General features: G+C 48.1%; 1 protein-coding gene across 3 annotated transcripts in view; it reads right to left on the reverse strand.

The window, feature by feature from the left end:
* Positions 1-25,645, reverse strand: part of TMEM241 (transmembrane protein 241) — a 1,254,706-nt gene that overhangs the window by 206,452 nt on the left and 1,022,609 nt on the right. For all 3 annotated transcript variants that reach the window (XM_069620899.1, XM_069620898.1, XM_069620897.1), the window contains one exon: positions 19,327-19,396. In XM_069620899.1, coding sequence (XP_069477000.1) covers positions 19,327-19,396 — 70 coding nt within the window. The remainder of the gene's footprint in view (positions 1-19,326; positions 19,397-25,645) is intronic.

Here is a 25,645-nt window from a genome sequence, read left to right on the forward strand (position 1 = left end):
AAACTTGATACAAATCCTAGGATGGAGGTGTGCATGCGTAATCTGAAAGCTCTCACACTGGAAAACTTTGTTCCACTACTGTCTGAGAAGCTGGGTTCCCTGGAGGATTTTGAGAGTGCGGATGATTTAGCTCGTCATATAACTAAATCTCTCACAGATGTGACCAATCTGCTAGCACCTCTCAGGACCCGACACATTAAATCTGAAGCCATGAAGAATCCCTGGTTCAATGAGGATATTATCCTTATTAGACAAAAGAAACACGCTGCGGAATGTGACTGGCAAAAAATTCCATCTGGCACTACCTTAGCTACTTATAAGAATGTTGTTAAACAATATAAGGAGGTGATTACAAAAGCAAAGTCGGAGGTGTACAATAATAGGATTCAGACTGCTAAATCCAGCTCTAAGGAACTGTTCTCCATCTTGAACTAGTTTAAGAGCAAACCCCCTCCATCGTCTATTCCAGTAAAAGACAAGCAATGGTGCCAGTCGATCCATGATGTTTTCATCAAGAAGGTCAGTTTGCTTCAAACTAACATTCAACAGGTTAGGGACTCGTGTCCACTACAGGAGATGGACGTGGCAGCTCACAACGTAGATGCCCCTTCCCGGCCTGAATCTCTTGTTTTTCATTTCACCTCCTGCACAGAATTATTTATTGCAGAAACTATTGCGGCCATGAAAGCTGTGTCTAATGGAAAAGTACCCGCATCAAGCTAAGTCACTAACCTTCTGTGCCGGGTCCCAGAAAGTCTTGTTGGAGAAGGGAATGCAGATAGTACACAAGTTGATGTTGTGGTCCAGGTACAGGCAGTAGATACACTCTACATGCCGGTCTTCCGCGTAGATATTCTTTATGGGGCTGGTGGTTTTGGATCAGCCATGGTGGGGTGAAGATGAACCTGCAACGTGCCTCAATCCTGTGGTGATTAATGTATAGACAGCTGGGAAGCAGCAGGGATGCAAAACACTTCCAACCACCAATAAATTAAAAGGACTTGACAGGTATTCCGAAATGTATCAGTTGAAAGATGAAAATCTAAGATAAAAGTGTGTAGCTCATCAAATAAAGAAGAGAACTTCGAGAGGATTACCAAAACTTGAATGTGTGGTAATAAATCTGAAGATGGCCTCCAGGAGAGGAGGTGAGGGTATTTCTGCCTATTGGCTGTGGGGCAATATGACTCAAAATGACTAAGAGAGCACTAAAGTGATTGTAGTTTCAAATTGAAATGAAAACTCCCTTAATGTTACAGAAGATTCCCAGGCTGACTATGGGAAATATTCAAAAAGCATGTGAATCTATGGAAGATCCAATGATGGAGAACGCAAACCCAGCTCACTGCTCAAAGCGCCCAGAATCATGGTTCAACAGCGAAAAGCCTGGCTCAGTGTTGTTAAACGCTGAAAGATAAGAAATTAAGGTATATGAAGTGGCCCTCCTCCTGGTCTACCTTATAAGACTCTAGTGACTTTAAAGCCCCCTTTGCTACCTTTTTGAAACACATATCCAATAACTTCGACATTTTGCTGATGAAATTGTTTCCTGAGCATCCCCGGTCTACAATCCCAGAGCACCCTTTTGTTTTAAAGTCTGCTTTCTCTGTGTTTTCTCTTGGAGGTTTGGGCCAGTAGTGATTTTGTTAGTTGTGTGCATTTTTTCCATTTAATTAACAATCCTAATTTTTTGGAACCTTGGTTGGACACTGTTTTATTTTGGTACCACAGTACTATTGTACTATTGTTGTTTATATTACTCCTGTACTAGCTCACACCCAACCTGAAGAGTATAGCATGTTCTAGGCAAGCACTACCCATAACGGAAGGAGGTATTCCGCTCAGGCTGTGCCTGTTTCACCTTTATGATTGGGACCATGGCTAATTTAGTGGTAGTATGAGGCTGAGTAGGCACTTTAGCCACTTATCCTTGTACTCTGGACGAGCAGTAATCACTTCCTCACAGCTCCAAACTGCTCAGTCTTCCAATCCTGCTCTCAAGAGCGAGTCATCGATGTACACGAAGATGTGGAGTCTCTTCCGACCAAGAAGGCGCACCATCAGCATTACTTTGAGATTATTCCAGAGTGTGGCGGACTGCAATTAGTCAAAACCGCAGCACCACAAACTCGTAATGAGTGCTTCCAACCACAAAAGTAGCTATTGCTGATGTTTTCGGTGAATCAGGATGTGGAAATGTGTGTTATGCAGATCTAAAGAAATGATTTCATCTTGCAGCTCCAGAGCTTTGGGGGTCTAGACCAGAAGGTTTACGTTATTTACCTGTAATTATTGTTCTCCAGCATGGGTCTGGCATGGATTCACATGCTCATGAATATTCCCCGTCCCAGGCAAGGTATCCTCGGTAAAAGAAAAAACAGTTTCACTTTGACTTAAAAACTGTATTTCGCCTCTAAACCAATCACTGTTCTTTGGGTCATACTGCCCCCACCCAACGACAGTCCTGCCTCCTCTGGCAGCCATCCTTTGATTTGGTAAGCACGGAAAGTGGCAGTATGACCAAGAAGAGCCGCAGAGGGGTCAGAGGGAGGGTTTGCATGTGAATCCATGCCAGACCCATGATGGAGAACAATAGTTACAGGTAAGTAACAAACGTTTTCCAGTATGGGGTCTGGAATGGATTCAAATGATCATGAATAACACATACATGGCAGTACAACATTACATAACCACGGATGGGGCAAGGCTCAACAGAAGCAATAACTCGAAACAGACTCACTTCACGCGAACAGGTTGCGTAGCACTGCTTGGCCAACTCTGGACTATCCCTGTCAATGCAGTAGAACTTGCAGTAGAACTTTGTGAAGATGTGCGTGGACCTCCACGTAAAAGCTTTGCAGATGTCCAGCAGGGGCACAACAGACAGGAATGCTGTCGTCTCAGCGATCGCACAGGTGGAGTGGGATCTCGGACGGCCGGGCAGCGGTCGGTTCGCCAACTTATGGCAGTGCGTGATGCAGCCAGAGAGACACCTTGAAATGGAAGCCTTGGACAAGGCCTTCCCATGGTTCACAGGACCAAAGTTCACAAACAGTTGTGAAGTCTTCCGAAACATCTTTGTGCATGTCACGTAGAACTTCAGGGCACTAGCAATGTCCAGCGAGTACAAGGCCCGGTCCAGCAGCGACAAAGGTTTCGAGAAGAAAGAAAGACGAGCCGTGCTGCTGGAGAGTGCACAGGGAACGGGCGTCTCCGTCTTGATGGCCTGGAGGGACTCGTCGACGGCCTTCCCAAAAAGCTTTTCCCCGAAGGTGCATGCAGCACCTTCACTTAGACCTTCTGACGGAAATTAGGGGCTTTCATCCAACCCTGTTGATGAAGATAGACACCCTTCCCCATTCGCTGCAACCCTGTGTCAGCGATGTCCAATGCCACTGTGATGGCGTAATCCAACGCCACTTCCGCTTCCTGGAAGAGAGCAAGGGCTTCCATCTTCCTATCATTGGGGAGGAACTCCAGGATTGGTCCTAGCTTGTACCACAACGCCCTGTGGTAACTTACCAGGATCGGCAGTGCATTGGCCACCTTGATAAAAGAAACCGCGGACTAAATCTCCTTCTTTCCCATTGCGTCCATTCCTTTTCCCTCGCTGTCTGGAGGGACCGCATACAATGAGGACGGGTAAGCCGACTATTTCCTCACAGCAACCGACACCACTGAATCAGGCGATGGTTGTGACGGTGGTCAGTCATAATCCCGAATTCAGAATCCCGAAAAAAAAAATCTCGAATATAAAAGGCCGAAAAAAAAAATATCGAATTTTCATATATTTTTTTTTGGCTCTAGTTATATAATTAAAATAAGTAAAAACAAAAAAAAGGGGGGGTTGGGGAGGGGAACTCCCCCATTTCGAACAAAAAACATCATAAAAAAAAATTCGATATTTTTTTTTTCGGTCTTTTTTATTCGAGATTTTTTTTTTCGGGATTTCTAAATTCGGGATTATGACTATAAACCGGTTGTGACCTCAGGCACTTGGGTGCAGAGTCCGGAAGCCTATATTTCTTCTCCAGCCTATCCTACTTGGCTGGAGATGTGCAAGGGTTCTTCATAAGGGCCAGGCCCTCCTCCCAAAAATAGTCCAGGAAAAGCACTGCCATGATCGGCTTCCTCTTGGCTTTGCGTCTTTTATAAGAAGCCCTCCTTCTTGGTTTCCTCGGGCACCAGCTGGAACAGCTCTGAGGCCCTGGTGATCATGGAGTGGAGCGATCCCACCTCTTCCAGTGGGGATACCCTTTGTGGAGCATCCAAATATGGCGATTCACCGTCCACTGCGACAATGTCTTAGACATCATCCGTCGTTATGGCCGTATCCGTTCCTGTACCTGTGCCTGGGTCTGCAGGGGGAGAAGGGGCCTGACGTGGTGGAGGAGGTTAACATGGGGGCATCAGATGACACTTCCTCTTTCGCTGGAGGCTGATCAGGGACCTGGGGGACCACAGGAACAGGGGCCGGAAGCATCCTCATCTGGATCTCGGACACCAAGGTGTGTAGAGTCGACCGAATATCCATCTAAGTCCCTCGGCTTAGATGGTAGACCAGGAAATCTATGCGCGGCACCGTCGTTGCCTTCATCCTCCTCTTCAACATCCTTGTGGACTGTAAGCAAAGACTCCTGATCTTCATTGTCCATGGATGAGACCTCCATGGTTTGGGTGATGGCCTGGGAGGGCTGTTTCAGGGCCTCCTCACCCCCTCCCCCCCCTGAGGACCTTTCAACCAGGCCTGGGGATGGTTTCACCACTTCTGGCAAGTCACTGAGGTGGTCATGCCTTGGGGGCAGGGATACTTTCTGAGCCATGGGAGCTACCCTCGTAGGATCAGCACCTGTAGCTGCCGTGGTAGTAGTGGTAGTACTAGTTGTCGACGGAGTAGCCAACAAGGTCTTTGCATGTGCCGGTTGAGCCTGCTTGTGCTGCACGGCTTTCTTCTTCTCTGTCTGCAGCGTCTCGGATTTCTCCCGTAATTTAGCTGGGGTAGACGATTTACTCTTTGAAGAGGAGCTTGAAGGTATGCGGGCGATTGAGGCGGAAGGTGAAGCTGATTGCGCCCTATCCACTTTGGGACTGCTTCTGCTGCGAAAACGGTGGACTCAGACTTGCGGCTCTTGGCCTTATCTTGGGCTCCATCGGATGAGGCGCCCTCAAAGGACTTAGAAGACCGCTCCCCGGACTGGTCGGTCCTGGACGAGGCATGACCCTGCTCAGAGAACGGGTCAGAGGCCTTGATAGTGTTAATCCATGCCTTCAGTCTACTATGCCTGTCCTTCGTAGTTTTCTTGGAGAAACTGAGGCATATCTCACACTCTACTTCCTTGTGGTCCAGGGTGCAGGCAGTAGAGGCATTGCAGGTGCTTGTCCTCCACAAACGCATTCCGTAACCCACAGGGGCACGGAACTTCATTGTCAACGGGTCCCCGCTTTTGGCAGATTAAGAAAAGAGCACACATGTGTTACGCTCACCTGACTCCCACGGAGGCGCTGGCCAGGATTGTGCTGCTGTGACCTCTTCTAAGGTGTTGCGCGGGGCTCAGAAGATGGACTGGACAGGAATCCCAACTCCTGCTTGTCCGGCTTGCAAAAGTATCCTTCTGTAGGCGAGAATAAGGGATTAACTGTCTGCGGGGAATGCTACCAGCCTCCCCCTTTCCCCTCTCACCCTCCTCAAAACCCTTCTGTGCTTCCCGTGGCGTCTCACCTTAGGGTCTTGAAGGGCGAGCTCTCCTTCCTGCTTCTGATGCAGGGGCGCGTTGGTATCCAGTTACTTCACTGGATTCTTGGTTTTATGAGAACCAAACTTGCTTGGCTTCCAGGTAAATTCCTTGAAAGGTTCCCCTTTTGTCCTTGCATCAATATGCTAATGTCAATGTCTTTTTCCCCATAGGGGCCGGGGTACGGAATGCCGGGGAAAAGGCACCGACCCGAGATGCGAGGTGCAATCCCTGTAGAAATCAGGTAAGTCTTGATGAGCGTTTTTGGGTAATGTCTTTTCATTCGCTCATTGACGCTAATGTCTTTTTCCCCATAGGGGCCGGGGTCCGGAAACGCCTGGATGCGGCGCGGACCCGAAATGAAGAGGGAATGACCCAACATGTAAGTCTTAACATGGAGGTTTAGGCTTCCTCATTCCCTTCTCTCTCTCACCTTTGCTCTTGTCTTTTTCTCCCTAGGCGTGGAAGCGTGGCTGCGAATCCGGGTGATCGCTGCTGAACATGGAGGCGCCCTGTGAAGGTGAGTGGAATGCGGCGCTGCGGCGGTCGATGCGATGTGCTTTTAAATTAAGTGTCTTCCTTTGCAGGATCGTCGACGAGCTGACTCCGGAATGCGGTTCTTGCAGGTCTTTTCCTTCTCCTATTCTCTCTTTCTCTTCCTTTGTAGGTGATCAGGATGCTGGCAGGCGTGGCAGAAGTCTGAATGCAGGAGCAATCACGGTGAACGTCCAGCTGCTAGATGCAGAACAACGCGAAGCATGTGCTGCTCTTCGGTTGTGGTTTAAATAGCCTGTAAAGTAGTTCCAGGTATGTATCCTTCCACTCAGGTATGTATTCTTCCTCAGACCACACCCGAGTGATAAAGTAGTCCAAAAGATAAAGTAGTCCCATTCAGTCCTCAAGAGGGCCTGGATGTAGCAGCACGGTCTGCTTCAGGTAAGTGCACATTAAAACACTTACACACATGTCTTGCTTTATGAGCCTGGCGCCTAAGGCGCCAGAACTGGGGTCCAGAATGAGCCTGGCGCCAAAGGCGCCAGGACTGCGTCCAAAAGGCCCCAAATTGGGCCCGCTGAGACGTCCTTGGGGAAAATGATGTCTGCCTCTGTTGTTGCTGGGCTGGGCCTGGCTCCTTGGAGGTAGGCATCATGACAGTACCCCCCCACAAGGCCCCTCCCAAGGTTGTTTCCTCCGGGGGTTTTGGCTTGTTCGGGAATTTACGGTGGAACCTTCGTATTAATCGAGGTGTGTGAATATGGTTACTAGGCTCCCACGATCTCTCATGAGGTCCATAACCCTTCCAGTCAACAAGATAGAAGAGTTTTGACTTTAACATTTTGGAGTCTAAAATGTCTTTCACTTCGAATTCTAAGTCCCCATCAATTTGAATAGGATCTGGAGGCTTGGACAGTCGGGTTCCTGGTTGTACCGGTTTCAAAAGTGATGCATGAAAAACGGGATGAATACGCATGTTGGAAGGCAAATCCAGTTTAAAGGCCACTGGGTTGATTATGGCTTTGATGGGGTAAGGCCCAATGAATCTGGGATTGAAAGTTTGTGGGCCCTTGAGAGATAAATGTCTAGTTGCTAGCCAAACCTGGTCTCCTACTTGGTAAGGAGGTGTTTTACTTCGGTGCAAATCAGCGTTTTCTTTGTACTTTTTCTTGGCTTGCTGTAAATGAGTTGTAGCTTCTTTGAAGGCTCGGGTTATTGTGGAATGCAGATGATTTACTGCAGCCATTTCCAGGGTCAGAGGTGGATCTAGGTCAGAGGTTCGAGGATGGTGACCATACAATGTATAAACAGGAGTTTGACCGGTTCCGGAATGCATAGAATTGTTGTATGCATGTTCTGCGATCCAAAGAATGTCTTTCCAATTTTACTCGGATTGGTGCAACATGCACCGAAGATATTGCTCGAGAGTCTGATTTGTCCTCTCGGTTTGTCCGTCGGTCTGGGGGTGGTGGCTGGTGGATAATCGCACATCTATTTGTGCCAGTTGGCAACACTTCCTCCAAAAATGGGAAATGAATTGACTTCCACGATCTGAGACTAGTACGGAAGGGAAACCATCTATTCGAACTATATTCTCCAGGAATTCCTTGGCCAGGATGGAAGCTGAAGGCAATCCTTTTAGAGGGATTAAAGTGGGCCATTTTGGAGAACAGATCCACGATTACTAGGATAGTGTTGTAACCACCACACGGAGGCAGGTCCGTAATGAAGTCCATAGACAAGGTGTGCCAAGGTGCCGGTGGAATCTCCAAGGGTTGAAGTAGGCCGGCTGGCCTGTTCCTTTGACCTTTATTTTGGGCGCAAACTCCGCAAGACATCACAAAAGACTTTATGTCTTTTCTCCAAGAAGGCCACCAGAATTGGCATTTGATCTTTTCTTCCGTTTTAGCGATACCAGGGTGTCCTTCCATTAACGATTCATGATAATGAGCAATAACTAGTTCTTGCAATTCCTTACTTGGCAGAAATAACCGCTCTTGGAAGTACGGTAAGTTATCCTTAACGGTGAAGTGGGGACCCTTTTGAGTCCATTCCAGTAAGGCTGAAGGGTCAAAAAGTAGTTTGACTCGAGTTTCAACGTCCTCGATGGTTTGCAATGAAGTCAAACCTAAGATTCTTTGTTCAGGTATTATCGGCACAGGTTCTAAACACGAATTGGGTTCTTCCATGCCAATCCGGGATAAGGCGTCCGCTTTGCCATTCTTGCAGCCAGGGCGATAGGTAATTACAAAATCAAATTCTGCAAAGAATAAAGCCCATCGGAGTTGTCGTGAAGATTGGGCTTTGGCCGTCTTTAAATACTGCAAATTTCTGTGATCCGTAATTACAGTGATGGTGTGTCTTGCACCGAGGAGGTAATGACGCCAAGCCTTAAAAGCAGACTTAGTGGCCAGTAACTCTTTGTCGGTAATTGCGTAATTAATTTCAGGAGCTGAGAATTTCCTGGACCAAAAGGCTACAGGGTGTAGCTGGTTAGTTTTCGAATCCCTTTGCGACAGGACAGCTCCCATGGCTAAACTGGATGCGTCAGTTTCAACAATATACGGGAGATCAGGACGCGGGTGCTTCAACACAGGTGCGGAAGTGAATTTGGTCTTTAGGTCTTGAAAGGCTTGTTCGGCCTCTGGAGTCCATTCAAAATGTTTTTTCTTACGTAAAAGAGCAGTAATGGGTTGGACTATTCATGAAAACTCTGGGATGAATCTTCGATAGAAGTTGGCAAAGCCAAGCATACTCTGAACCCCTTTCACTGAACCGGGAGATGGCCATTTGAGGATGGCGTCCACCTTTCGTGAATCCATTCGAATTCCTTTAGGAGTCAGAACAAATCCGAGGAATTCAACCTCAGTGGTATGAAAGACACACTTTTCCAGCTTGGCAAATAGTTTGTGCTGGCGCAATTTCTCTAGAACTGCTCGAACATGTTTTTGATGATCTGACTCAGAAGATGAGTACACCAGGATGTCGTCGATGTATACGATGACACAAACATGATAAGTTCTCGCAGAATATCGTTCATGAAGAATTGAAAAGCTGCAGGCGCGTTGCACAAACCGAAGGGCATAACCTGATATTCGAAGAGCCCGTATTTGGTGCGGAAAGCTGTCTTCCACTCGTCACCTTCTTTTATTCGCACTAGGTGATAAGCTCCCCAGAGATCTAACTTGGTGCATATACGAGCATCTTTTACTTGATCAAGAAGTTCAGGGATCAGAGGCAGGGGATAACGATTCTTTATCGTTATCTGATTTAAAGCGCGGTAGTCAATACAAGTTCTAAGGTCTCCTTCTTTTTTAGGCACGAAGAACAAAGCGGAAGAGACCGGGGACTTTGATGGGCGAATAAAGCCATTGGCAAGGTACTGATCCAAATACTGACGCAAATGCTGGTTTTCAGGTTCAGTGAGAGCGTAAATCCTACTACACGGCGGTTGAGCATTGGGAACTAGATCGATCTGGCAATCATAAGAACGATGAGGGGGTAGCGTGTTAGCCTGTTCTTTCTGAAAAACGTCCTGGTATTCAAGGTATTCTGCCGGTAGTTGAACAGTGGCGGGGGTTACTGTGGCTAAACCAATAGCTGGATTTCTAGGGTAACAAGTGGGACCACAATCTGGAAAAGTTATTCTCTTTGCTCGCCAGTCTATTCGAGGATTGTGTGTTTCTAACCAAGGAATTCCGAGGATTACTTGAAATTGTGGAGCCTTGATTATATCAAACACTATTGCTTCCCGATGTCCATCCTGACTCACAAGTGTCACTTCTGTGGTGGAATGCGTTACCGGCCCAGAGGCTATTTCGCTACCATCAACCGTAGTAATGACATCCTGGTTTATTTTTGGATGCAGAGGAAGGTTCATCCTGGAGGCCAATTCGCGGTCCACATAGTTTCCGATAGCTCCGCTGTCGACGTATGCTTTGATGGCATGCAACCGTTGGGGCTTTTTTGGATCCACGAGCACCATTGGCAAGACAAAATGCGAGGTCAGAGAGTTCGTTTTCAAGCTCGGCAAGCGGACCTCTACGCTTGTCGAGCCAGGTCGTTTCCCGAAACAGGTCCCATTAAGTTGTTGTCAGAGGCACCAACCACCTTCCTAGGAGGTTTTACCGGACAATCACGAAGAAAGTGACCGGAAGCCCCGCAATAGAGGCATAGTTGCTTTTGTCGCCTTCTCTCACGTTCCTTCTGAGTTAACGGCCCCTTAACTCCCCCTATTTGCATAGGTTCCGAAGCTTTGGTATTCCTGGGGTTTACGAGGGTTCTGATCGGTACTCGGGTTTCAAACTTGGACCGATCTGCTTTCCTATTCTGAAGTCTGTGATCCAGTTGTACCACAAAGTCAATATATTCTGCGCAGCCTTGGGGTGGATTCACTACTTGGGCCAGAATGTCTTTTAGCTCTCCGCGCAGACCCCGGTGAAATAAAGTGATCCTTTTATTTTCAGGCCATCCGGTTTCCACCACCAGTCTGTTAAAGGAGGCTATATAAGACAAAAGATCTTGACTACCTTGTCGTAGAGATAGCAGTTCGTTGTCAAGGGCCTGTCCCTGCGAGTGTCGAGCGAACAACCTTTCCATGCTGGCCTGAAAGCCCTGAAAATCCTGGAGAATTGGATCGTTCTTGTTCACCAAGGGAACAGACCAATCGGCAGCACAGCCACTTAGGTACGATAACACGAAGGCCACTTTGGTCCTATCATCAGGGAAGGCTCCTGGTCTGCATATAAAATGTAAGCGACATTGGTTCATAAAAATGGCATATTTCTTTGGGACCCCGCAAAACGTTCAGGCGGTGCTAAAGGCATGGATCCCGGCAGATTGATCTGAACAGGGTTACTCGAACCCAACGAAGTGGAAATTCCCCCTGGACTAGGTAAAGGAATTTGTCCAGCCTGACTCTGTAGCAATCGTTTGGCCAGGTCATCAGTTTGTTCCTTGGAGAGAATGAGTTCTCTTTTGAGGGCATTAGTCTCTTGGCGAGCTGAGTGTACCTCTGCCCTTAATTCCCCCAACAGCTGGGCCAGCTGGTCTGTCTCAGAAGTCTCCATAGCGCCCAGGTGGGAAATTGTGGGTAGGCTTTGCGTTCTGTTACGCTCACCTGACTCCCACGGAGGCGCTGGCCAGGATCATGCTGCTGTGACCTCTTCTAAGGTGTTGCGCGGGGCTCAGAAGATGGACTGGACCGGACTCCCAACTCCTGCTTGTCCGGCTTGCAAAAGTATCCTTCTGTAGGCGAGAATAAGGGATTAACTGTCTGCGGGGAATGCTACCAGCCTCCCCCTTTCCCCTCTAACCCTCCTCAAAACCCTTCTGTGCTTCCCGTGGCGTCTCACCTTAGGGTCTTGAAGGGCGAGCTCTCCTTCCTGCTTCTGATGCAGGGGCGCGTTGGTATCCAGTTACTTCACTGGATTCTTGGTTTTATGAGAACCAAACTTGCTTGGCTTCCAGGTAAATTCCTTGAAAGGTTCCCCTTTTGTCCTTGCATCAATATGCTAATGTCAATGTCTTTTTCCCCATAGGGGCCGGGGTACGGAATGCCGGGGAAAAGGCACCGACCCGAGATGCGAGGTGCAATCCCTGTAGAAATCAGGTAAGTCTTGATGAGCGTTTTTGGGTAATGTCTTTTCATTCGCTCATTGACGCTAATGTCTTTTTCCCCATAGGGGCCGGGGTCCGGAAACGCCTGGATGCGGCGCGGACCCGAAATGAAGAGGGAATGACCCAACAGGTAAGTCTTAACATGGAGGTTTAGGTTTCCTCATCCCCTTCTCTCTCTCACCTTTGCTCTTGTCTTTTTCTCCCTAGGCGTGGAAGCGTGGCTGCGAATCTGGGTGATCGCTGCTGAACATGGAGGCGCCCTGTGAAGGTGAGTGGAATGCGGCGCTGCGGCGGTCGATGCGATGTGCTTTTAAATTAAGTGTCTTCCTTTGCAGGATCGTCGGCGAGCTGACTCCGGAATACGGATCTTGCAGGTAAAGTCTTTTCCTTCTCCTATTCTCTCTTTCTCTTCCTTTGTAGGTGATCAGGATGCTGGCAGGCGTGGCAGAAGTCTGAATGCAGGAGCAAACACGGTGAGCGTCCAGCTGCTAGATGCAGAACAACGCGAAGCATGTGCTGCTCTTCGGGTGTGGTTTAAATAGCCTGTAAAGTAGTTCCAGGTATGTATCCTTCCACTCAGGTATGTATTCTTCCTCAGACCACACCCGAGTGATAAAGTAGTCCAAAAGATAAAGTAGTCCCATTCAGTCCTCAAGAGGGCCTGGATGTAGCAGCACGGTCTGCTTCAGGTAAGTGCACATTAAAACACTTACACACATGTCTTGCTTTATGAGCCTGGTGCCTAAGGCGCCAGAACTGGGGTCCAGAATGAGCCTGGCGCCGAAGGCGCCAGGACTGCATCCAAAAGGCCCCAACTTGGGCCCGCTGAGACGTCCTTGGTGAAAATGATGTCTTCCTCTGTTGTTGCTGGGCTGGGCCTGGCTCCTTGGAGGTAGGCATTATGACAACACGCTTCTTTGAAACAAAAATGTTACTTTTTCTGTTGAAAACATGAAGAAACATACAAATAGCTCGGAGAGCAAACTCAAGGACTCCCAACACGGAAGCGTGTGGGAAAAATCTGAAGATGGCTGCTAGCGGACGGGCTTAGGGAGAGGACTGTCATTGGATGGGGGCAGTATGACCCAGAGGACAGTGATTGGTTTAGAGGAGAAAAACAGTTTTAAAGTGAAACCGTTTTTTCTTTTACCGAGGATTCTCAGCCTGACGAAGGGGAATATTCATAAGCAGGTGAATCCATGCCAGACCCCATGCAGGAGAATTGTTCCTTCAGCAGAAGCTTGTTGATAAGGCTGAGGTCTAGAATAGGCTTGAGTCCCTTTCCTTTATGGGGATGCGGAAATATCGGGAATTCCAAACCTTCTCATATGCTACAAGCAGAACCGGCTCCTTCAGCAAAACCTGAGCTATCTCCTTTAGGAGGTGTGGTAAGTCAGACATGGAAGACGGACAAAAGGACATGCTTCAACCGAAAGCAAACCCTACAGCTATGATTAAGGTTCCCCAACTTCAAAGAAGAAAATCAAGCTGTTACTCATCAGATTGTCTCATTAAAAAGTCCTGCCCTTTTGCCAAAACCAATTCTATCATATGCTCACCCTACCACTACAACACAACAGTAAATCTTTGCGTAAGTTTCAGGTGGCTTGTTTCTCACCTCCACCCAATGTGTCTTTGGTTCTCTCTCCTTAACTCAGGCCAGGACGTGCTGGTATAGGTCAACACAAATAAGTCATGTGGATCCTTCCCTCTCCTAGAGAGTCACTGTTGGTCTTGAGGAAAATGTCCTTGTACCAGGTTCACAAAGTTATCAAGTTACAAAAAAAGAAAAGAAAGTTCACCAAAGCTTGCAGAGTTCCTACAGTTCATCTGCAAGTACTTTGGATCAGCCCCTCGTGAACTACTTGGCTTCTCGACTCGTATCTCTCCAGGACCGCTTTCACCCCTGCTTGGGCTATTGTCTAGACCAGCCAATTATGGGCTACACGGCCTCTGTGGCCATATTTCTTTTGCTTGCTTTCACCCCCTTGTGGGGTATTCTTGGTGTCCGCCCCTTACGGGGTACTCGGCATCTCTGGCTGTACCTCTTGTGGCTTGCATTCACTCACTCATGGAGTTTTCTCAGTGTCAGCAACTCATGGGATCATCTGAGCCTCTCGGCCGTCCAACCGCATTTCTTTGCCAGCCATGTACCTGATCTACTGCGGCATGGCTCGTTGTGGAAGGTGGCTTCTCCAGTTGTGAAACCGCGAATGAGACATCTCCGCCGTCACGACCTGTGTGTCGGTTCCTCCTGCCTGCGACCAGCAGGACTTAGGCATCAGGACGCCAGTGAGGGCCCTGCAGTGATGGTTTGCTTCTCCCTCAGTTTGGGAGGTCTGCTCTTCTCGAGTTCTCTGCCGTTCCTCCTCCCACCACTTTTTCAGTGTGGTCCTGCCTCCAGGTTGCTCAGGAAAGGGAGGCGTCCCCTTCCATGTGCTCAAACACAGGTTGCCATTGCCTGCCCTCAGGCTGGCTTTCTCCTTGTCTGCAGGGGCCCCAAGCCTTTTATGTTCCTCCATGGAACAAGAAAGAAGACACTATTGGTATATTTCTGCAGCTACAGGTGATACCTACTCTTGATTGGTTGTTCAGGCGACGTGCCTCCTGGAGGCTGTTCCTTTTGCCTTTCTGTTGTTTCTCATAAGAAATTAGTAAAGGCTAAACCAGAAGCAAAGGTAATCATAGGGTTATTATCCACCCTAACTCCTACATACCCCATGAAGGTGTTAGTGTCTGGAGGAGGCATAGTGACTTAAGTCCCTCTCAGGGGGAATCACATCCAGAGGAATCCTGCTTACACTGTCCCACAGAGGGTGTTAAGAGTAGCAGGCTCACCTACCTTATCCCAAAGGGGGTGGCTCCCCCTTGGGGAAGAGTTGAGGAACTCCTTTGATTCATCTGGGTCCAAAATACCTTCAACTATCCCTCCGTAAACACCTCCCCTCTTGAGCTCTTCGCTCCTCTACCTCTAACACCCTAAGGGTCAGTCGTTTAACAAAGAAATGAGCTGGGGGCAGATATCCATCAATGGCTGGGTCCTCCCTTTGGAACAGCTTCCCTGCCACTCTGAAACTTGAGGAGAACCATCTCCGGTTCCGGAAGCACCTCAAGACCTTCCTATCTACTTCTGCCTTTGCCCCCTTCTACCCAGCTGATCTGCTTCTCTCTCGGCACTGTGCACCTGGCCACCCTCTGTCCTCCGGGCCCAGGTACCTGCTCACCCTGCCACCCTCCTGCACTGCCTCCAGGCCACCCCTTGCACTGGGGTCTGTATCTGTACCGATACAGTCCCCCACACGTTTTTCTTCTGCACTTATCAGTCATACCAGTCATACCCTGTCTGCCAAACCCAACACTTTCCACTTGCTGGCTGCACTACCACTGTTTATTGCCTTTTATTTATTTATTTCATTTATTATTTATCTGTTTCTCTTACATTCCGCACTTTCCACTTCTCCCCCCTTCCATGCACTTTTCCCCTTTTCCCTTTCCCATGCACATGCCATTCCCAATGTCACTGGGCCTAGTAAGATCGTTGTTTTTGTTCTCACCTGTCCCCCTCCATTGCCATGTCGCGCTCTGAAATACTTGTGTACGAGCGCGATATAAATAAAATATCAATTCAATTCAATTCATTGCAATGTCCAGGAATGGGAGACAATAGTCCTAGTAAACGATCTGTATGATCCAGTGTTTGATGTTAGTTGTAACCATTCTTTGCCAAACAGCCTGATCCTGCTGCCCACAAAGAGAATAGTGCTAAAAGAAAGAGCTTCCAATGAGGTGTTGCTGCTGGTGGGCACAGAAGTGAAGTACTTATCCTTGCTGGCTTATCCTACCTCAGTAGTGGTATAAATACTGTTTTCAGTGTGGTATTTGTCGAGCATGGCTTGAGCTCATACTCTTTTGGAGGATGGAATGGCTAAGTAACAGCCAATAACCGGAGAAAAAGAGAAGGTGGCACTAGATGTACTGAATTTGCACTGGCTTCAATTGCTGCTGAACAGGTTGAAGCTTCCAAAGAAGAAGTCCAACAGTTTGTTTTGCACATCCTGGGAGAAGCTGGGATTATTTATCTAGGCGGAACGAAGGACTTCTGTCACCAAACCATTTGGTATGGCAACGTAGTCAGTGGTTTCCAATTCTGTCTGTAGAATTTGCTTTGCTGTCTCCTTTCCGTCCCAAACCATTTGCTGACAATAGCCTTGCATGTCAAGGGTAAGGGAGCCGCTCCACTGCAATAGCCTCATCCAACAAAGTGGGTGTACACCATAACTGCGTACAGGTGGGATTAAATGAACACTGTGCCGGGCTAAAGGGACCAAAGATAATGCACTGCATGCTTCCAATTTCTTGGAAAGACTGTTTGGATGCACCACAAGGAAGGACCGTAGGTCGATTGTCATCACCACTAGGCTGCCAGGGCTCAGTCAGAGGACAAGAAGATGAGGACCCAGGGGGCAGGGTGGTGTATCAGGGGAAAATGCTTGGGAAGTGCTGGAACATTGCAAATATCCATTACAGGCTCTGTCAGGACCTCACTGATAGGCAAACATGTGATCTTTGAGGTTGAACGCAGGAGGATGACCATTAGTGCACAGACCTTATGATCCACAGTAGGGATATGTAGACCCAAGGACTCTACCTCCCTGGCCATCGCACCCCAGAAAGCTCTGAAATCAGCTCCTTCGAACTGACTTCATGGTCATCCCAATGTCAGAGCCAGGTGAGGTATACTACCCATTAGTGTTTCCAAGTGCTTCTGCCAAATGCAATAGATTTAAGTCAAAGGGGTTGTCTACCGTGAACTCTTCAGGAAAAATGAAGTTACCCAGGTCACCCAAATGTTCTAGACTACATTGGATGGCTTTCTCCTTTTCCTCAACAAACATCAACTCAACCCAAATCAAGGCGATGCGCTGACCCACTGGAAACTGTGGGAGGTTCCAGGCTCTAGAAAGGAAGACCAGCACCAGGCACCAAAACCAGTGAAGCTGATGACACAAACGCTGCCAGCACTAAGGAGGAGATAGTGGAAGCTGGTGCAAGCTCTGAGCCGAAACTCTATACCAACCCCTTGGGCGCACAGTGGCAATTGTGGCCTTTGCTTGCATCATCCTGAGAGGGAGCAATGAGCTCCATTGCTGACGGTCACGGAGGCAGGTGCCTCTTCAAACACTCCAGCATTGCTGCCCAAAAAGCCTCACACTCCTTAGGAGAGGAAGCTAATGTGGGGAAACGTGGCCTATCACTAATCATAGCCATTATGGGTGCAGCAATTCCATAGAACTTGTACTTCTTATTCATCTTTGCTTTCTCCTGCCCCTCTGACTAGAAACTTGACCTGGAGCCGAGGCCTTGACAGAAGTCATCTTGAGAGTAGGCGTCTCCAGAATCTTCTTCCTTAGGGCCATTTAGACTTTGTAATGCATGCATTCCCCCGTGACCTTGGAGTTCATGGATTGGCAAGAACCCTAGTCCTCAGCTCTATGGCCCTTTTCCAATCAACACATGCAGAGTAGGTAGCGGTTTGAGATTGGCGTCTCCCACGATCTTTGCAGGTCTTGAAACCCAATTTGGGTGATAGGAGGTTACGAGAGGGAGGTGAACCTTCTTTTAAAAACAGTGCCTATTCCAAACCAGCATTTGCCACCATGGGAAAAGCGAATTGCGGTCAAAGGGCGCAAATGACTGTGTATATGTACCAAAGACTGGCTCTGGCGCAAGAGGCTCCACTGACACTGGCTGGCACATCAAGAGGCTTTAAAACAAATGTCTGAGCCAAGCTGTGCCTCAATGACATTTCAAGGATTAGCAGTCTGTGGGAGTAATGTATCCTTTAAAAGTGCTTCAGCACTGTGTATCTGTAGGGGGCGGCTGCTTTCAACGCCACCTTCCTCCGGGAACAGGAGGAAAACCAACGGGGTTGGAGGTTGGAGCCCATGTACCGCCACACTTCAAACTTCACCCCTAAAACTAACTCATTCTAGCAGTCTCTGGTACTGTCAGTGAGTTAGAAGAGTGTCACGCACTCTACACACTCACCTCTCAGTGTCCCTAGTGTTTCCCTTGCCCGTCTTCGCCCCTCCACCCCACCCCGTCCTCTTGCCCGGTTCCGGGACTCACTTGTGCTTTCCCCGAGTCCCCATGTGCCACCGCGCATGGTTCGACATGCTGCCTACTCGCGGAAACGCCCGTTCCATTGGCATGTTCCTTGGCGATTGCAAGACCGGCTTCTTCTGCGTCACATGACCAACATCTCCCGCTCACGTGTTTTCAAGTTACGCTCACGTGATGTGGTTGCGACTCATATGACCGGAAGGTAATAGGCAGCGCCGGTATTTAAACAGCCGCATCGCAACACTTCGGTGCTTCACAGCTGTTTTTTTGGATACCTGTTCGGCACTACACTTATACCTTTGGATTACTTGGACTCTGACCTCGGATTACACTACGGACTGCTATCGGATTCTCCCTGGCTTCTGGCTTCTGCTTCATTGGATTCCTTGTTACGATTCACAGACTGCCTTCTGGACTTCTACTTACTTAACCCTTTGGTACTACGTTCCGCTCAGTTTCCTTGTCTGGATTTTGGCATCAGGTGGGCCCGGCACACGCAGCACAGCCTGACCTACTGCCCTGCAAAAAGGAAACAGCCTTGCTGGGTCCCGGAACCTCCTCTATAGGTGCAGCGGATACACCACAGCCACTTATTGGTAAGACCGTTCCACTTCCTTGTTGTCTGGTTTGTTATTGCTGTCTTAGGCTTGTTACTTAACCGGTGCTTTCTTCACAGTGGTTTGGGGTTCCCAGAGGTCCACGGTTCCGGAAGATCATCTCCCACCTGTGGCCTCAAAGGTTGTACAGAAAGTGATTTAGATTCTCTCTGTGCGGCACTTGTGGACAGAGGACTCTTCTGACTACACGACAGTCAAGACACAACAAAGAGGGAGCACTGTTTGGGATTGGCAGGAGATTTCTGTGTTTTAATGTTTGTAAATAGTTTGAGGTTTATGTGTGAGGGGCTCTATGCGGGGGCATGTGTGTTTCGGGGAGTGTGTGTGTAGGCATTGTGTATCTATTTGGGTCGGAGGGGTTGTGTGCTGTCTTTGGTTGATGTTGTGTTTGCTGGTATGCTGTGTGTGCACATGTGAGTGTTTGATGGTGTGCACACAGGGCCTTGTGGGGGTTTGTGTATAGGTTTCATGGATCTATGGCACAGGAGTGCAACCTGCAGCTCTAGAGATGTTTTGTACTGTGACTCCTCCCTTTAGCACTCACTGTTGCCTCTGTAGGCTAGGCATGGTATCCAAAACATGCTTGCATGTGTCAGTTGCTTTTGACATAACAAATCCTTGAGAAGCCAATGATCAAATGGAATACACAACAGAGCTATGTGGGACCGTGGTAACAACCCTAAATAAATACAGACCGAGTAAACTTAAAGAACCCCAGCACTGAAGCAGGGAATGGTTACCTGGCACAGCAGCCACTGTGAAATCTGTAGAAATAGAGGAATGGAAACTCCAAGGCACTGAAGAGATCACCTGTGAAACACAACCACAACAAGCTCATGAGAAAAACTTCCAAGTCACGCATGCAGATAAATCATATACTTTAGACAGTAGAGCAACATTCCTGCGAGGGATTGCCTCTGCCTCACTGCTCAATTAATGGCAATTTACACAAAGCGAATGCCTTCATTACACATCCTCATACTGCCCCAGTTCGTAGGGTGATAAAAGGCCATCAGAGCACTTAGCACTTTCAGCATGTCTGGATAATAATTAGAACTGCAAACAGCATTTCTGTAAATGTACTTTGTGGTGCAGTGACTAATGAATGGCCTCAGAACTGGGCAGCGGTTTTCTAGGAAGCTCACCCACCCCATCCCCTGGCAGAGGTATGTTTTCCAGTAATGCTAGGGCTTTCAGCATAATGACCTGAAGCAGGAAACCGTGCGATCTATTGACTGGATGGCACTGTAACTGCGACATCTCTCCCAGAGGTCAGGAAACTCGCAGATAAACACCAAAATGGCGCAGTCAACAAGTGTCTTTTCCGTCGAGTTCAAGCACGTAGACTGACTCGCTCTCCATAGCAGCTCGAGATACGCTTGGAAGGCGGCACCGGGCCAACGCTGCTGCCAGGAAGCCATCACGCTTTGTGGAGAAAAGTGGTCGGTTTGATGTTCGCTCTCCTGGCCTAATTGAAAAGACAGAACCTACTAACAAAGTCAACCTCATAATGGGTGGGGGTATGTGTGTGTATGGCAGGGGGCGAGAAGGAGAACGTACGTACGTATATTATGGATATACTATACTGGAAATAAATATTTCTCTGCTACCAAGAAATCATTCTAAAGACATTTGCTTTAGGTGCGTATTTCGATCCTGATATTTCGATAGGACAGAATATATGAATGGCACGAGCTTTGGCAATGTCAACAGTCTGGGCTAGGCTTTTGTGTAGGCATGGGAAAGGCACTAACCAGGCACTGCCATAATGGTATTACCTGCCCATTGATGCGCGGGTTTATAACTCCAATCAAATAATTAACTCCCAGAAGACTGCTTCGAGAAAACACTGGCAGGCACTTCGAATGCAAAGTTTGATGTTAAGACTTGCTTAAAGCAAGCTCAAATGGTTGCCATGGGGAGTTGTTTTGGGAAGGCAGGGGCAGTAACAGGGGTGGGATTGGCCATAGGGATTAGCATGGCCATGGGCGTCATTGGGTGGGCACATAACCAAACACCTGCACGCTGTGTGCCCCATCTCATTTGCCATTTCTCTCTACCAGTACTCTAATGCAATAGTTTTGGCAAGCACCAAATTATATCCATGACTAAAAAGGTACATTGTGAAGTAGCATACGTGTGCCACGTGATAAAAGCAACATACGTCCGTCACTGTTGTCAGCACACATTTGGGACCGATTTGAAGACTGAAAGCGAACAATACTGCTATTGGTATTTACTGTGCACTATTTTCTGGGTTAAGATGTACAACATCAAATTCCAGATGTCTTGTGGGGAAATATATCGAAATAAGTGGAGTTATTGCTGGAAAATAAGGCAAAAGCCTTTTCGTTCCTGCGCCATGTCTACAAAAACATTACATCAGCACATGCAATTACCAGTAGGGCAAACATTGCCCAAACACAAAAACTCGTTCAATGCATTTTTGCATCAGGGCAATGTTTGCCCTAATCCTAGCACTAGTGGCAAGTGCACACATGCATGTTTGCCGGGCATGTTTGCCCAGGTGCTTTTTGCACTTGCAAATGTGCAAAGTTTCTGTGACGTGGCACTGAACATATATATGTTTGCAGATTAAAAGTAAGTATACAGTACATATGTGCGCTAGACGGACAAGGAGACAGTCGGCTTGAATTTCTAGAGCAGAAACAGTTTTGTATTACACACAAAGGGCCCGATTCTCTGCCATTTTTTGGCACAAGCGCATCTCCTCAGTTACCCCCCAAAAGTTGTGCCCTGTTCTTAAAGGGCATTTGAATGTGCGCACATTCAGATGCCCCCCACCCCACCCTTTACTCATTTAGGCAAATAAGGGGAATTTCTGTGCATCCCAAATGTACAAATGGGATGTGCTTTGACTGTTGACATGAAGCACATTCCCCTGTGCCTATTGGGAATAGGTGCAGGGAGATAAGCAAAGCATGATATGGTCATTTCTGACCGTCATGCATTTTTTTTGTAGTGTGACGCACTAACAATTCTATCCCCAAAACAGGGATAGAAATGCTTTTTACATTTCTGAAATGCACTCCCAGCACCCGCGTGGATTCTGGGAGCCTATCATACCTTAGTGTCCAAAGTGCCCTCCTGACACTTATGTATGGCAAGGACACTGGCCAGCGCATCTTTGTAGTGGCGCACAGCTCCCAAGAAACGTGCATTTGAAAATAAGGTGACCTGCACATTCCTAAAACTAATGCAAATGAAAAAAGTGCCTCATCTGAGCTTTGATCATTTGCGCTGGTTTTTAAGAATATGGGGAGGTCTCAGCCCCTGCATGGGGCGCTCGAGGGATGCCCCACATAGCGTGGACGCCCCTCTTGCTGCCCCCCCTCCGCTTGGGACTACGCGTGTCACTTCCCCCTTCTGCTCCTTCAGGAGTGGGGGGTGGGCCGTCCCCAGGGTGGGCATTTCCGGCCCACCCTGGGGACTGCCTACAAATACGGAGGGGGACTGGAGCAGGGCCTCTTTCCAGTGCCCCTCCGTCGAAATGCCCACCCACCCGCACCCCGAGGTAAGCTGGGGAGGACAGTCTGTTAAATTTGGGTGACAGTTAATTATGCAGGTAAGCACGGGGAGGGGGAAATCAAGGTTCAGCAGAAGATCGAGGCGTAGGTGGAGGTGAAGAAAATCGTTTCAAAGGTTTGCTTGCTTCGTTTGGTATTAATTGATACATTTTTCAGCAGAGATCGAGGGGGTAAAGGGTAATTGTTTCAAAGATTTGCTTGCTTCACTTTGTATGAATTGTTCCATTTTTCAGCAGAGACTGGGGTGTAAAGGCTGTAAAAGGAAATTGTTTCAAATGCTTGCTTCAAATTTTATTAATTTTTATATTTTCAGCAGAGATCGAGGTGTAAGTGGGTGTAAAGGAAATTGTTTTAAATGTTTGCTTTATTTTGTATTAATTGTTCCATTTCTGTCACAGGCGGAGTTCGGGGCAGTCCTAGCCGGGGAGGAGTACACCGTGGCTTGAACCGTGGCTGGTTTCCCGATGGCCGCACTCGAGCCAAACTCGGACGATGAGCATTGGATCCCTTATGGACACTGGAGACTCCTCACCTTCATGTGCAGTGGCCCGTGGGAGAAGCACTCTGTGCACCAATCTGGAGCGCATGTTGTTAGGAAAGATTTCATAACATACTTCTGAAAATAACTGGCACTAATATATCAAGCAAGTTCAAACTCAGTCACTATAAGTATATACACCTCCCTAGTTAATTATTCGAAAAGTCTAGGTTAAGACAGCACTTATTAACAAAACAGAGGTGAGCGTGTAACCTTAGATGGCACTCCAATCATTCGTTAAAAAGGGAGAGAAAAGGCAGAGCATGGAAATAACACAGTACCAACACTTTTAAGAACCCCCAGCAAGGCAGGAAAGGCAGGGTCTACTGTAGAGCCAAAGTTCATAGGCCAGGCCCACTCTTAGAGAGAGCAAGGCTGAATGTGCCCAAGATCATACAGTGGAAATGCACTCGAAGTCTTTGCAGAAAATGCCAAAAGAGGTTGGATCAGTTCAGAAAGATAAAGTTAGAAGGTTTGGAGGCCAACCCAGTTGGAAAGTCAAGGATTTACGGGACACCTTGGACAGTCCGTTGCAAGGGAGGCCAGGCGGGACATAGGGCCTCATTACGACCCAGGCGGTTACCGCCTGGGTCGTACCTTTACCACCAAGGCGTAAACTATGTTTACGCCATGGTGGTTGGCGGATTTACCGCCCCATTCCGAGGTTGGCGGGGCGGTAAGTCCCCATTAACCCATTTACCCTTCCCCATTCCCATTTTTGCCCCTTAGGGCATAATGGGAGTGGGGAAGGCGTTAATTACGCCACCGTAAATTACGGTGGCGTAATTAACAACAAGGTCCCTTAGCGCCATGGATTTTAACACCTGCTAAAAGCAGGTGTTAAATCCTCTATGGCGCTAAGGGACCTCGGAATCAGGCGGTAAGGGTCGGCGCTGTTTACGCCGCCGTAAACCCCTTACCGTTTGGGTCCTATTGAGGCCCATAGTACCTTAAATGGTGAGAACGTTCCAGTGGGGGCAGTTGTTCCTGGCAGCGGGTGCAAGTCGTGGCTTCGACCAGAGGAAGAGATGATCTTGACGAGGAAGAAAGCTGGAAGTCGTTGCACTGCCAGGGATGAAACCAGCCACGGAGTTCCCGATTAAAAGGTATGACCCTTTTATTCGTGGTCAGTGGTGAAGCGTGGCTATCCGGCAGCCAGGGTTCTTGGCACGGGCGATTCGACCATGAGACGTCCTGAAAGGCGAAAAAGGCAAACTGGTTGGTCCCACCAGCTCAAAGGGAAGAAGACTCTCCTGGAAGAAGATCTTCTCTGTCGTTGGGGAAGTGGTGAGTTCTTTACAGCAGGGCTCCACCAGTGGTGTCGTCGTTGTAGATGGCTCAGCTTCTCCCCTCTTCGGATTCTTTAGGTTCTGTGGCGACTTCTGAAGTTACAGTCCCCAAATTCCTGCTTTTATGCAGAAAAACCCCCATTCAGCAGCCTAGCTGTCACTCAAACATGCTAAGTGGTGAGCCGAATGGCTCACCACTGGGCCAATCACACAAGAGTGCGACTGGAGTTGCTGAGGCAACTCAGTCCAGGGTGCCTAATCCCCCTACCACACATCCTGTAGACCCCAGACAGAGTGGCAGCACTTGGAGGGCTTCTGTGCAGAAGCCAGCCAAAAAGTGGAACACAAGGCTCGACTTGGGTTAGATTTTCAGAGGCAAGCACAAACGCCATTTTAAAACCGAGTCCTGGCAAAAGACCCAACCGGGAAATTAATATTAAATAAATAACCCGGCGGTATCTTTAACATTGCACCAAAAAGTGCTGCGTTTAAAATCAATGAGAAAATCCCATGACATATTCCGGTGGAATTCTTCGCGTAGTATCCACTGCCACCAGCCAGAAACTCGACAAGGAGGGGCTGGACAGTGCCCCTTGAAAAACAGACCCAGGGGCAATCGAATTACCCCTACCAGTACTTACACAATATGATGGTTTGTACTGGTTCTGTTCACAATTTGAGAATAGTAAAGCCAATGGTGACTTTAGATGCCCTGGGAGACAGTAGTCAGTCCCAGGGTATGGAGTCTATGTTTGGGGGTCACCATGACACCCCTGTGTTACTGCACTGAGGGTGCTGTGTAACACACAAACCAAAAACACATGAAGCCCTATGGAGTAAAAGACCCCATAGCCCATAAAACACATTCACAGTTAAAGGACATTCTCAAATCATGCCTAAGAGTGGGAGAAAAAGAGTCTCACTCTTAGCAGGAGAAAAAAATAAACCCCAAAAATCCAGCAAAGCTGCTGGAGGACTCACTAGGTTTGGGAAATTAGCCTTAACAGAGAATTCTCCCTAACACTCGCCCCCTTCAGACTAAGGGACAGGAGGATTTAATCCACTCCTGGATGAATCTCATACCTCTAGTCGATGACATACATCCTAGAGAGACCATCAGCATTTTGGTGGTGACACCCTGACCTGTGCTCAATGATGAAATCATACCCTTGAAGGCAGATTGACCATCTCAGTAGTTTTGGGTTTTCCCCCTACATTTGCATCAACCATCTCAAGGGTTGGTGGTCAGTCTGAATGACAAAAGTAGAACCATACAAGTATGGCCTAAACTTCTTCAGAGCCCACACAATGGCAAAACACTCTCTTTCAATTGTTGCCCACCTTGTCTCCGGATCCTTCAGCTTTCTACTGATGAAGCAAATGGGGTGCTCCCTACCTTTCCCATCCAGTTGGCTAAGAACTGCACCTATACCTACATTTGAAGCATCTGTCTGTACGATGAAAATTTGGTGGTAGTCAGGAGCTCTCAGTACTGGAGCTTGGCAAACAGCTATCTTCAGGTTTTCAAAGGCCTGATTGCACTCCTCATTCCATCTGACCTTTTTAGGGAATTTTGGAGAGGAAATCACATTCAGTGGAGAAGCTATGGTCCCATAGTTCTCAATGAAATTCCTGTAGTACTCAGTGAGGCCTAAGAAGGCTCTCACCTGGGTCTGAGTAGTAG

Source organism: Ambystoma mexicanum, chromosome 5q (assembly GCF_040938575.1).
Source record: "Ambystoma mexicanum isolate Mex_15411 chromosome 5q, UKY_AmexF1_1, whole genome shotgun sequence".
Lineage (NCBI taxonomy): Eukaryota > Metazoa > Chordata > Amphibia > Caudata > Ambystomatidae > Ambystoma > Ambystoma mexicanum.